Source organism: Natrix helvetica (genome assembly GCF_964273705.1).
Source record: "Natrix helvetica genome assembly, chromosome: 1".
Taxonomy (NCBI): domain Eukaryota; kingdom Metazoa; phylum Chordata; class Lepidosauria; order Squamata; family Natricidae; genus Natrix; species Natrix helvetica.
In genome coordinates this window covers 269,182,822-269,196,971 of record NC_138548.1, presented here as the reverse complement: position 1 = coordinate 269,196,971, position 14,150 = coordinate 269,182,822, and the positions used below count along the sequence as shown (strand labels likewise).

General features: G+C 35.3%; 1 protein-coding gene across 4 annotated transcripts in view; it reads right to left on the bottom strand.

Moving 5' to 3' along the window:
- CSNK1A1 (casein kinase 1 alpha 1) overlaps positions 1–14,150 on the bottom strand; it is a gene marked incomplete at its 3' end in the record, with an annotated part of 36,475 nt that overhangs the window by 9,501 nt on the left and 12,824 nt on the right. For 3 of the 4 annotated variants that reach the window (XM_081937905.1, XM_081937904.1, XM_081937906.1), the window contains exons 3-9: positions 13,239–13,365; positions 9,664–9,762; positions 7,516–7,599; positions 3,338–3,477; positions 2,031–2,109; positions 873–947; positions 496–602 (exon numbers count right to left, since the gene is read on the bottom strand). In XM_081937905.1, coding sequence (XP_081794031.1) covers positions 496–602; positions 873–947; positions 2,031–2,109; positions 3,338–3,477; positions 7,516–7,599; positions 9,664–9,762; positions 13,239–13,365 — 711 coding nt within the window. The remainder of the gene's footprint in view (positions 1–495; positions 603–872; positions 948–2,030; positions 2,110–3,337; positions 3,478–7,515; positions 7,600–9,663; positions 9,763–13,238; positions 13,366–14,150) is intronic. The other variant, XM_081937907.1, reaches the window with a different exon arrangement.

The following is a 14,150-nucleotide window of genomic DNA, read 5'->3' as shown; positions in this document are numbered from 1 at the left end:
GATCACTCACTTTAACCTCCTCTGCAGTCAACATTAATTTTGAGCAAATTCAGCACTGCAAAAAATAAATAAATTCACTAACGGTTACAGCACAATACTAATTTCAAGTGTAGTTTATGTTGAATTGACTAAATTATCATATAACCAACCTTTGTAGACCAAAGAAAATACTTCCTAAAATGGTTGTTGCAGAGTACAGCTTGCTTAGTTCCAAAATAACTGATATGACCAATATAGCCAATCATAAAACAGACATCACGGAGCAATAAAAGGTGGGCTACCCAGTCACAAAATCATTTTGATACAGTATCAGTAAAGGACCTCTTCCCAATGAAGTCTGTTTCTAGTATATCCAAATTTATTTTACATATTTTTATATTTTCAGCCAAACCTCTATAATGATAGAGTGTTATCTAGCCAAGCTAACCATGTGAACAACGATTGTTGTTAAAACTGTTCTATTTGAATATTCAAGAAGTATCCTACAAGACCAACCTGAAAAGGATACGGAATAGCTGCCTCAGATACATATAATCAGGAGCTTCTTCAAAGCGCAGGCCACGGCAGTAGTTCAGGTACATTGCAAATTCTGCAGGAAATCCCTGTAAACAGAAGAAATCAAAGCAAGAGTTGGAGGCAGAATCCCCGCAATTTTTATACTCAGAAATTCAGTTCTGTACCATTCTTTTTTAGGAAAATAGTAAGTAATGGACAAAATTAAAGATAGATCAGTTATAACTAAAGAAAATTCTACTAGTGCGTGCAATTAAGCATCTATATAATATTAAGTATACCTTCCAACATTATTGGCTTATTTACAAAAGAAAATGATTCATTATCAAAGGCTTAAATTTTTTTAAAACAGTTTGTACCTTACACAAAACTTCAACAGGAGTAGACATCTTCTTTTCACTAATCTTTTCATATTTTTGCTTTTTTGTTGCAGCCTGCAGAAAATATGGAGAGAGAGATATATATATAAATGGAACAATACTACCGTATTTTTGTACTATAAGACACACCAAGGTTTAGAGGAGGAAAACAAGAAAAAAAAATCAGGTGGAGCCTGAGAGGACCAGATAGGTATCCTCTCATGTGCCAGCTCTGCCTATTGATCCCTGCACTGCAGAAAAGAGCTAGAAGAGGCAGGCAATGAAAAAGACAGAAGAGGCGGGGTTCAGCAGTGTTAAAGGACCCCACCGCCACAGCCCAGCTGCTATTCACCAAAGGACTGGCACAGTTTCCCCCACTTTTTTTTGGGGGGGGGGGAATACGGTAATTTTTTAATTATCTAAATTAAAAAATTTAGGGGAAATTTAAAGGAAATTACCAAATTCCAGAATTCACTGCAAAAAGAATAAAAATCTTTCTTACATGCTCTACTGCAACTTAATTAGCTCATGATAGGATTATATGGCTGTTTCTAGTATTTTTCCTATACAGTCAGGTTATGAGTAAATATAGAAATCTCATAAATGCTCTTGGTATTAAGATTGCATCTGATAGCTTAACATTGCTAGCACAAATTGCTTTCTACCATCAATATACTCAAAATCATCATCTGAATTATAAGTACCAACAGATTTCTCTCTCTCTCACATACACACTAGTACATTATCTCAATTAATGTGAGTATATGCATGCATATCTCTCATTTTTTAAATCGCAATCCACCGTCCTGAAGATGGCGAGGCTGCAGTACTTTGAGCAAGGCCTGAGGATAACCAAAGTTCTCTGGACAGGGACCACTTTTCCAAATCATTATTCAAACTGCACACTGTCCTTCAAGGCTATCCTACCCCTAATGCCTTTCTCCGAGCATCTTCTAACTGTAAAGTATTTGTCAGAAATAAGCAAATAAAAGAAGCAGCCTTGACCATACTTGGTTTATACCTATGTGTAGGTATGTGTATCATGCCAGAGAGTATATCTATTCAATTGTATCTGAATTACAAATATACAATATTGTGCTTGTTCATCCAATATTTTAGTATGGTGTTTTACAACTCTGTATGAAATTTTTAACATACCTTTAATCCTTGCCACGGCAGGCTGGTTCTGTTAAAGTACATCAATACATATCCTAATGACTCCATATCATCACGACGACTGAGGAAAAAAGTTTTATGTGCTTATTCATAAATTGCATAATATTACTTCTCAGGTCTCAACAAGTTATGAAAATGAACTGTCAGTAAAATGTGCAACACACTGATATCCAACAGTAATAAATAAGATTTATCAAACTTATTTGGAGAACTGTGAAATTATGCATATCTTATTCTTCTAATTCTTGTTTTTCTTAGAGATGATATAGCAATACACTTCAAATTTTAGCAAACTGCTTAACTATTACAGAAAACCGCATACCAGTTTTTATTTTGCATATCCAAGTTTTTATTTTGCTATTTTTCTCCTTATCAAATGCTAACTTCAATATAACTGAAAACATCCAAAAGCTAAATTTAACCGTATGAATTTTGAAAATGTATGATAAAAATACTGATTCCAGAAATAATCCAATGTTTATGCTTGATGATTGATACTATAATGCCAACAAAGGCATCGGAAAACATGCTAAGTCCAAAAGTACTATTTTAAAGGAAGTTGAACACAATTTAAAAATTACAAAACTATCACTAAAATGAAGGGAAAGGTATTGATTCACATATTATGAAATGTATATGAAAACTCTTGATCTGTTAAGGAAAAAGTTAACTTCATCTGAAGTACTGTATTTCAGGGCTGAGAATCTTATTAGATATAAATTAATACCAAATACACCCAAAATAAAATTATTTTGAAAACAAAAATATCTTCAGCGGATAAGAACAAAGAAATCTTAAGTTTTAAGGTCTTTAAGAAATAATTTTAACTTGAAAACGTAGGCTATTTCTGATGCAGTTTTTCCATTTTTATTTAATATTGGCGTTTTGTAGGAACAATCTAAGGGTGGTTTTATGTTAGATATTTGCTCTGTTGTTAATTAGTTGTATCAAATGATTTTACTTGTTAAGGCAACATGTAGGTATAAGATGGATAGATAAAAAATGTATCTTCCATGGATATTTTGGTGTCTATAAAGTACACAATGCTATTTGCTCTACTGTAAGAACATTTAAATTAATTTTCCTTTTTTGTGTGCTAAAATGGCTATTCAAGATCCCAAATATTATGGCACTGGTAGGAAATGTGTGGTCTTCCCAATATTACTAAACTATTATCTCAGCCTCTTTATCTGACAATTGATAAGGGCCATTAGAAACAATTCAGAAATTTCTGGAGTTTAACTTTTTACAATTCCTAATCTAATTACAGAAATCGCTTGGATACTTACCTCTGTTCAATGCCAAGATGTGCATTAATGCTTGCATATCTAGCTGTACCAGTGAGATTTTTGTCTTCTCTATAAGGTATGTGTTGCCTTGTTCTGTTGTCCCGGTACTTTTTGGCCAACCCAAAGTCAATAAGGAATAACTTTAAAATAGATAAAATAGATTCAAATTTCCAGATGTCATTTGGAAATACCATCAGAACTTTTAAGTATATGCCTAATAGATAATTCACACCAACAAAATTCAATTCAATTATAATTTAAAGACAATGGAAAACAAAATCACAACTCATAATTCTTACTTGAAAAATAAAATATAAAACAGACCTAACTTTCTCATCTACTTGGAAAAAACAAAAATATTCGAAGTGAAACTGTTTTATGAAACTGTTTTCAGTTAATTTCTCAATTAATTTTGCTTTTCTGCCACTTACTGCTATAATTTGTTTCTACTACACTGAAGCATTATTTCATATTATCAAAAAATATCTGAATATGTTAATTCAAGACCAAAGTGTCACAGAATAATTTATTTTATATTTTACTAATTAAAGTAATTAAATTTAACTAAAATGTTCAGTTACAAATAATCTGGGAGTTGTTAGATGTGGCAAATTAAAAGTATAATAAATACCATATTTTTCAGAGTATAAGATGCACCGGAGTATAAGATGCACCAAGATTTTGAAGAGGCAAATTAAAAAGAAGTTTTTGCACTCTGCAGGCCCTCCCTAAAACTGCCCGTTTTTTGCAAAAACAGGCCCGTTTTTTGTCAAAAAAGGGCATGAATAGCTTTAAGAGGCTTATAGAATGCTCTTGGGGCACCAAAAACGACCTATTTTTTGCTCATTTTTGCCCTTCCTAGGAGCACTCTGGAAGCCTCCTAAAGGCTATGCACGGCCATTTTGAAAAGGGGGCGGGATTTCGGGAGGCCAAAAATGTGGTATTCAGTGTATAAGACACACCCAGATTTTCACCCTCTTTTTTGAGGGAAAAGGGTGTCTTTTATACTCGGAAAAATAGATTGTCTAATTAAAAAAAATATCTATTTCGTTCTATAGAAAACTAAGACTAGACTACTGGAGTAAGACAATTTTTAAGAGTTTAGTCTAGAGCCGTGATGGCAAACCTGTGGCACGCAGAGTCCTCTCTGTGGGCAGATGTGCTGTTGCCAGCTGCTTTACTGGTTTATGATGCGCGCTTGCCAGCTGACCTTCACATGCGCCGAAGCCCCGGAAACCTGACAACTAGCTGGCTGGTGCGCATGCCAGCCACCTGGTCTTTTGATTTCTGGCGCGCGTGAAGACCAGCTGGCCAGCACAAATGCGCGTACCAGAAACCAGAAGACCAGGTGGCAGGCAAGCGCATACCCACTGTCAGCTGATGTTTGAGTTTCTGAGGCTCCGGCGCACATGCGCAAAAGCATACACACACGGTCCGGTTTGGGCACTTGGTGCCGAAAAGGTTTGCCATCACTGGTCTAGAGTCAAGGCAATTTTAGGAAGTGTACTAAAACTCCTGTACATTTTTTTGTAAAATATCTAAAGCTAATACAGAAAAAGAGATTTTTTAAAAAAGGAGAAAAAATGTTTCCTAAAGTAAAAGCACCAAATAATTGACATAACTAAAATTAGAAAACAACGGAAAACAATAATTTAACAGATGTTCAGGTAACTAGTGTCTTTAAGGAACATTTTATTATTAGTTTGTTTAATAAGGAAGCAAGTAAATAAATAGTTGTTGGGCCTTTACAATTTGCCATAGTGAAGAAGTTTAGATGCAATGAGAGGAAGAAAGACTTTAAAGCAGGGTCAACAGGCATCGTCACACACCAGCATTTCTCTAATAGAACTTATTTTTAAAAATACATCTTAAAAGTTAAAAAAAATGGTTAACATTTACTGACATCTCAAGCACAAAAACTGACTTGGATATCCCACAAGATTTTGCTCAATCTTAAAAGTATTAATTTTGAAGATCAATGAGTGCTATCCTAGTGTGTCGCAGGCATAATACTGTTGACTCCGGATTTAAAGTTAACTGAACACTTGTGTTTATGTTATAGATGAATGTGGATGGATGACACTTGACCATTTATGATAGAGGACCTGAAAACAGGACAAAACACAGAATAACTAATTGATTCAAATAAGTACACCTTATAATGTTGAAATATGAGTAGGCCAATTAGTATTTTATGAGATCCTTCTCTTTATTAGCACAAAGCAGGAAAGACATTATGATTTTTTAAAAGGTATAAAAGAAATTGACAATATAATTTTCAGAGATTTATTTTCTTTTTCTTAGTCTCTGATTTGGATGAATACAAGGCATAGAAAGACCATGCTCTTAAAAAGCACTTGGCAAAACAATTACTTCACATGAACCAGAATGGCTATTTTCTTTTAGGAGTTTTGAGATGTTTCAGATCATCTGCGATACACCTTCATTAACAGAGTATTTTAAAACATTATAAAAAAGCCATTTTGGAGTTCTATGGCATCAAGTATTTTAAAAATGAATTTATCAGATTTCAATTGCGTTAAGTATTTGATTTAATGCTAAGGATACATTATGGCAAGGAAATAACTCTGCCATTTAACTTTTCCATGATGATATATTCTTACAATCTGACAACACCAAAGCCATGCTTCATTACTGGGGAAAATGCTAGGGAGCAAAGTTACTTAGCAACATAATAACACTTCCTCTTAAATTGCTTTGGTTACAAGTGAGGATAGTACTTTTGAGATTACATATGCTATTATTCCATCCAATATACCACACTTCTCCAAGCTACTGCTTTCAAATCTTCCTAATTTACTCTCCCCCTCCCCTCATGAAGGTCTGCATGAATCTTGCTGATTTAGTTTCAGAGTAAATAAGGAAACCCAGTCAGAACTGGAATGATGAACAGAGAAAGGAAACTCAATGGTTCCAATCTGAAACTGGCAAAGTGCTTTTGCTATTTACTCTGGGATAAGGGCTCTTATTTGTACTATTATATTCTCCAAGATAGCACATTTTAACCCAAAAAGGATATTGTTATTTATAGTGCAAAATATATCTATTTTATACTTAGCTAAATCAATTTTAGAACAAGAAGTATCACTTCCTTGTTAATTAGCATAGGACACTGCCTGTACACTGGCTCAATTATTATGTGGTACTAAAACATTTCTGGCATGACCAGATCAAGCCAAATGGTTCTTAATAACTCAATGAGTCTCCATGTTTGCCCTTCTACCTTACCCCTATAAAATAAAGAAAAGGACTTAAGCCAACTTTATTTCTAAAATGTTTTTTTCCACTTCAGGTCTGTTTTTTTAAAAAAAAGTTTTATTAAATACAAACAGATGATCATGCATGGAAATAAAACCACGATTAAGCAATTCAGTTTAAACAGCTGACTTGTTAATCTCTTGTTCTTCTGTATGTAGCCAACTCCTATGACAATTGAGATCAGTCTCCTAACATTCTCTTCCTCTGCAGAAAGATATATTATAAAATCCTAAAGCCCAGCTTGGGGCTATATTGAAGTTTGAACAAGTCCAATGTTATAAATTAGATAGGTACTGTAATTTGATCCACAATACAGCATATAACGACGCTGCATAAAATGAAAACTATTCCAATTGTCACATTTCTAAATTCATGGGCCCAAAGTATCATAATAAAATTAATAAACAGCTATTTAAGGAGCTAAGAAACCACTAACTAAAATTTGGTAAAAATCTAATACGATATAATTATTTTAAGCATGTTTTTGGGGAAAAAGTATAGTAGGTCTCGAGTCTTCCCATCAAAAGTGCATTTTTCCCAAACACACTGATCGCATTAATGAAGAGGGAGGCAAATCTCATCAAGACCTACTAACAGACCATGCACTCACAGGCATCTCTAATTCTTCACAATACATTCTATATCCTCCTTGTCATATTTCAGAACAGAGCTACTCTTCTAGGGTTAATACAAAGTTTGGGCCGTTATCCTTAATCATATTAACGTGGATAAAAGTAGAACCTTTTATCTTACAACAAGCGCTTAGTAATGTTACATGTTTGCCAAGTATGTCTGAATAATGCCAACATAAGGTGCTTTTTGCAAACCTACATGTTTTCCGAAATAAAATAAAATGCATATGAGTTGGGATTGAGGTTGGAATAGAGACAGTTTCAGACCTGGTTTAATCCTGAGAAAGATGGGTCCTGAGAAGTACTAACAGTCATGCTTCTTTTCCTCTTCCCCACTGGAGATTCTAAACACTGAACAAACAATAGAGGGTGGCAGTGCATCAAACAGTATTGCTTACATTGCAACAATGGCTGGCGCAGACAGGCAACACCGAGGCGTTAGAGAAAGAATAGGGTAGCCAAATGCCATCCTTCTTCCACCAAGCACTACAGTTTTCCAAAGGAGAATCGTAAGATAGAGAAAAAATTTAGATGTGGCAAGATAAATTTGAGCATGCCACTTTAAAATGACACTGCCTTGAACAAGGATAGCAATGGCAATATTTGGCTTAATAAAAAGTAATTTTGGCTTTTACATATGTACTGCCCTTCCCCCAAACAACATGTGGGAAAATAAATCTTCAGTAAGGAAGAGGTAGAAGGCATTTAGTCACCTTAAGTTCACTTTCGTAAGCATGCAGGGCTTATTGTAGGAGAGGCTCAAAGAAGATCATATATTAGGAATAAGACAATTCCTAACACATAACATTTAAAAATAAATTTTAGAAATAAAGCATTCCAATTGTATTGCCTATATTTAGTTTATTATGAACTTAATTTATTGGAACATGATTAACAAAACAGCCTCACTAACCATACCATGTCTTAAAACAATGGACATGTGATACAAAATCCATCTGTATTTTGGGATAAAGGATGAAAACCATATCAATGTTTAAAGAAACTGCTGATTTCACACTTTTAAAGCTTTAAATTCTGTGTGGATTAAACAAAGGGGGTTAGCTTATGTAGAGGATTATTTGTAACATCGAATGAGCATCTAAAATTTAATGCTTGTCACTCTTTATCTAAATGGCTGCTAGGACTGAAAAATGTGGTCCTTTTTTTCATCATCCAACGTGACTCTAATAAAGTCACCTAACAAAGCACATTTTCAGACCACATTTCCACATCGTAAGAAAACAAAGTGTTGCAATGCCAGCTCACTATAACTGTCAAAGTATATGGAGAAATGGCCCAAAGAGAGGAAATATCAAATCAAGACTGGTTTAATTTTTTTCTAGTTATACTTCCAGTTCTTGTCAGAAAATTGAAAGACTGCATTAAAGAAACAAGAATGTGAAATTTAGAGATAAGGTTCAATAGAAATAGAACTGACAGTGTCTTTTAAATTTGACTATTGCAATTTCTTCTCACCCCAACTCCCCAAAGTTGTTTAATGCTTCACTGAACGCCTTTAAAGCAGAATTCAACAGGTGGTTGTTGGTTTGATTTTGCTCTCAAGTAATGGCTCCAAGTTGGCATTCATACAGGCAAACAAAGGTAACATTTTATAGCTAATATCAAAAAGGTAAACGCTGATGGCTTATGAAGAATCAATCTGTATGGGAATGTTGCTGCCAATATAGATTCAGTTCACATAAATTTACCCAAACTTCATAATTTCTATTTACCAGCATGCTTTAAATGCATTGCCAATGCTGCCTGTCTGCTCGAGCTCAATGTAAAGTATCACAGTTTACTCTCACAAGCTAGCCAAGAATATTTCCAACCAAAAGTTTCAAAAAACATGCATTTCCAGCTCAATCTCTATCATCCCCCTCTACCCCCACTTAAAATCCAATAAAATATTAAAATTCAGTAAGCAAATGTTAACCTATACCTACCCATTAACTGCATTCTGAACTTCCACAGGCTTGTGATCGCACAGAAAGCAGTTGCATAAACAAGGCTCTGTAGTATTACAAATCAATATTTCTTTATAAATTGATTCTACTCAATTAAAATCTAGGTAACTGGAAGTCAAGAATCCACCATGCTAGAAAATAAAGCAAACAATACAAAATCGCAGTTTATGGCAAGCTGTGCTACTGTAATTCATTGATTTTGACTAAAAGGATATTTATATAGAAATAACTTAAGTATGGAAAGAAATATAGGTTATATAACATACTGATTTGCTTAATTAAGGTCTGAACAAAGGCTGAGATCATATGATTTGCTTGCAGTTGTATCACTGAAAATCTCATCTCTTGATGAATACTATTAACCAATAGCTAACTCAAGCAGCACAACTTTTCAATAAACTGCATTTTATGACAACTCTTTTCATGCAAAAAAGGGTGTTAGACTGACCTTATTACAGTGACGTCCGATACCCATTAGAAAGTTATCTGGTTTAATGTCTCTGTGTATAAAATTCTTTGTATGCACATATTCAATTCTACTGATCATCTGTAAACAAGAAGAACATTGGTCAAATTTAAAAGCACTTCAGGTATGATTTCCAATTTCAATCTTTCCTTCTGTGGGCTAAGACATTTTTTGCATGATGATTTATTTATTTATTTGTCAAGCATATACAAGGTAGCCCAGGGATGGTGAACCTGTGGCACGCCGAACCATTTGTCAGGGCACGCAAGGCGTTGCCCTGTCAGCTGGCCAGCGCACGCATGCTGAGTTCAGCCTTTTTTAAAGCCATTTTTCGCCCTCCCCACGCTCCAGAGGCTTTATAGGAGCATGGGGAGGTCGAAAACATCCCCCCCCCCGGGAGTCCCTTCGGAGGCTTCAGAAGCTTCCCTAAAACCTCCGGAGTGCAAATAAACCAAACCCGCCCTACGGGCAAACCAGAAGTTCAGGGACAGACTTCCCGTTTGCTCGTAGGGCCGGTTTAAGTCCTCCGGAGCCTTCAGGGGCCTTCTGAAAGCTTCCCTGAAGGCTCCGGAGGACGAAAAACAACCCAACGGACAAACCAGAAATCACTTCCGGTTTGCTCGTAGGATTGTTTTTAGTCCTCCAGAGCAAAGGCTCGTAGGGACTAAAAATGGCCCTACGAGCAAACCGGAAGTGACTTTCGGTTTGTCCAATGGGGTGTTTTTCGTCCTCCGGAGCCTTCAGGGAAGCCTCTGGAAGGCCCCTGAAGGCTCCGGAGGGCTTAAACCGGCCCTGTGAGCAAACCGGAAGTCCCTTCCTGAACTTCCAGTTTGCCCACAGGGGCATTTTTTTGCGCTCCAGAGGCTTCAGGGAAGCTCCTGAAGCTTCTTGAGGGCCTCCGTGTGTGTGTGTGTGTGTGTGAAGGGGATGCTGTTTTCGTCCTTCCCAGGCTCCTATAAAGCCTCTGGAGCCTGGGGAGGGTGAAAAAAGCATGCAAAAAATGGGGATGAGGGGGGTGTCTATCAAGCGCGCAGGGGTGTGTGTCGCACATTGCATTATGGGTGTGGCACGCCCGTGCACAACCCCTCCTGCGCTCCCCCCGCTTATGGCACGTGAGCCAAAAAAGGTTCACCATCGCTGAGATAGCTGGTGTAAACATAAACAAAGGAAGTAAGTACAGATAAATGGGGACAGTTAAGACAGGGATGGTAGGACCCGCTGGTGTGCTTATGCACGCCCCCTTTACGGACCTCTTAGGAATGGGGTGAGGTCCATGGTAGACAGTTTGAAGCTGAAGCTGTGGGGGTTTGAGGGTGTAACAATGGAATCAGGTAGAACATTCCAGGTGCTGACCACTCTTGCTGAAGTCATATTTTCTGCAATCAAGTTTGAAGTTGTCACAACTGTGCCTTTTTTTCTTGTTTCTCAAGGTAATTCTCAGACCACGACAAGAGTACATTTACACAATTACAGTTGCTGGGCTAACTGTAATCCCTCTTGATTTTTGTGTGTGTGTGTGTGGATATCCATGTTACTTCCTATCATGACCACTGATTTTTTTCCTACTATGACTATTTTTGAAAACTGGCCAGAAGTTGTAATTAGTACAATGCTGCAAAATACAGGGATGACTTGATGATGGGATTGAATGATGTTTATTGGTTGCTGTTTACTTACTAAATGTAGTTTAAGCTATTATTATTAATCAGATATGTACAAAATCTACTCTAATGGAATACTCAAGCAGCTCAGATCTCTGCTGTTCCTCTGGATCACACCAATCTAAATTTAGTCCAACAGTTTTCCTGAAGTAAAACTGGTGAACTGGAAGTAGCTTATGCTGTTCTCAACAAACTAAAGTTGGACTATATCTAGATTTGGTGCAATCCAAAGAAAGAGAAAAATTCCAGAGTTCTCTCCAGAGATGTCTATTATTCACATTCTTGACATTAATCTTTAAAGTCCTGAAAGAGCTGATGATTATCCCGTCTTCCAATGAAATATGCTGAATAGGCTCTTCTGAAGAAGCTCTTAAATATCTAACTATTTGACGCGTGAAAGACAGACTTCTATATTGCTTCATGGCGTACATTTAAAAGAGCCACTGAAACATTTTGCTAGGTTTTAACGGTTAAGTTATTAATTTTCATGTTTTAACTTTCTGGGTTACAAAATTTGATTCTTGTCAGCATCCTTGGATATCTGCTTGAGTACAAAGGCAGAATATAAAACAGAGCTATTCTGTTTATTCTATAGAACTAAAACATATTGTTTCTCTCCATAAAATCTTTAATCACTTTGAGCCTTTATTATATACAGAATGAATTCATATTATTGACCATAGAAAAACAAGTTATTGTTATTCATGTTTAGTCTATGTATTGCTCTATATTAAAAGAACTTAATTTTCTGTTATTAGCCGTATCATGTTAAATGATTAATACACTTCCATAGGCCTATTGGAGAATTTTTAAAAAATAGGGGCATCTGTAGCCTGCATAGACCCTTCCCAGTCTCAACTCTGCAACTATACTTCCAACTCTCATCCTCAAAATAATGTGGTTAAAACTTGGTAGCATAGTAGCAATCTTGTTTTCCCATAGAAAATGAGCTTTTTTTTTTAAAAAAAGCGAAGTACACCTCTGATTGGAGTATTTGATTCAGAAAGAATGAAATAACAGCAGAAGTAAACTGCTGTTCAACAGGTATTCTTCTGTAATTGCAAGAAGCCGTAGCTTTAAAATATTTGCATTATACTCTCTTAGTTGAATCTTTATACAAATATGCTTCATTGTAGGGCTGAATGAAAATGGTTAATTTTTCTTCTTTAACATTGCTTCAATTCACCATCTTTTATTTGGCAGTTAGAGTCACAAAAGCATTTTGGCACAGCATGGTATACAATATCAGTTAATGGAGTTCTAACAAACCAAGTGACTCTAGGACAAAGGAAGGCTATCCTTCTCTGTTTATCTATGTTTATTGTTGACTGGAAACCACTTATATTCATTTGCACAAAACAGAAAAAAATGAATGAACATGATTTATGGCTTTGACATTAGAAAAAATAGACAATAGAGAAAAACAGCTTTATTGTAACCACTGAGTAAGACATAATTTTGTAATTGTATTTATAATTGCTGTAAGCAAAATCAGAAGCTACTACTTTTTATTATTTTTGCATGTGTCTCTTTTCCTTTAATTTATATTCGTTCTTATAAAATTTTCTTTTCAAAACTCTTAAAACTTTTATAAACACAAGAGATATAGCGTAAATTATTGCAACTATTCTTTTGAATTTAAGATTTAATACAACAAATAATGTTAAATATGAAATAATATACTCTGTATTTCATGATTTGGTCTACAAATCTTGTGCTATTCAGTAAATAATCTCCCATTCATAATATTATTTTTTCAGACTATCTGACTCAACTACCTATCGGACCACAGATATTATAAAGTCAGTAAACTTTATATGTATTTGAAAACACAAAGCAAACTACATTTCAGGGAACTTCTAGTACTCCTTATCTAAACAAAGTATTTGCACATACCTGGTCTGCTAACATAAGTACTGTTTTCATTGTGAACCTCCGAGAACAGAAGTTGAAGAGATCTTCAAGACTAGGTCCAAGAAGATCCATGACTAGAACATTGTAATCTTTTTCTTGACCATACCACCTGCAAAGAGACAGAAATCATTATTAGTGTTAACCTAGATACAATTGAATAGCATTAATTTGTTAAATGTGACTTCAATAATAAAATACAGTGTAGTTTTCTTAAAATTTTGAAGAATCCAATTTTTCAAAACCCATTTAAAACCATGCTGCAAATTTATAGTGTAGAATATGGTTCCTATATTCAACAGACCAGTATTAACTTTCCACACTGTCTAGCATTTAATGATTAATACACCATGTCTAATATTTTTCCTTATTCCTTGTTTGGTTCTGCCTCTGCATTTGCCCCTATAAGCAGTGAAAAAGCCAAGATTTATTTATTTACACACACACACACACACACACACACACACACACACACACACAGTAGCATGACGACATTGCAACTTGCATCAATGTTATAGTCTCCATCATCTGGATGATTCAATTAGTTTATAGATAATCTAATTTTGAATTAGATTAAATTACTTCAAAAGCAACGTCAAAATAAGCAAAAAGGTATTTTGTAGTCAGGAGGCTAGTTTATTTCATTATCATGAAAAGCAACAATATATGTATAATGACTTGAATAATTCCTCATCCTGCACTGCAAATCACATATCGAGTATAAAACCTGATTATATGTCTCCAAAATCCTTTTCCATTTATGTTTGTATTTTCAAGTTGGGAAACAATACATCTTCAAAAGTAAGGTCCATACTGCTCCATTCTGCTCCAAAAAGCATAGACAATATATGGTGCTGTATATACTGGGGGATTACAACTACAACTGTCCATTACTAT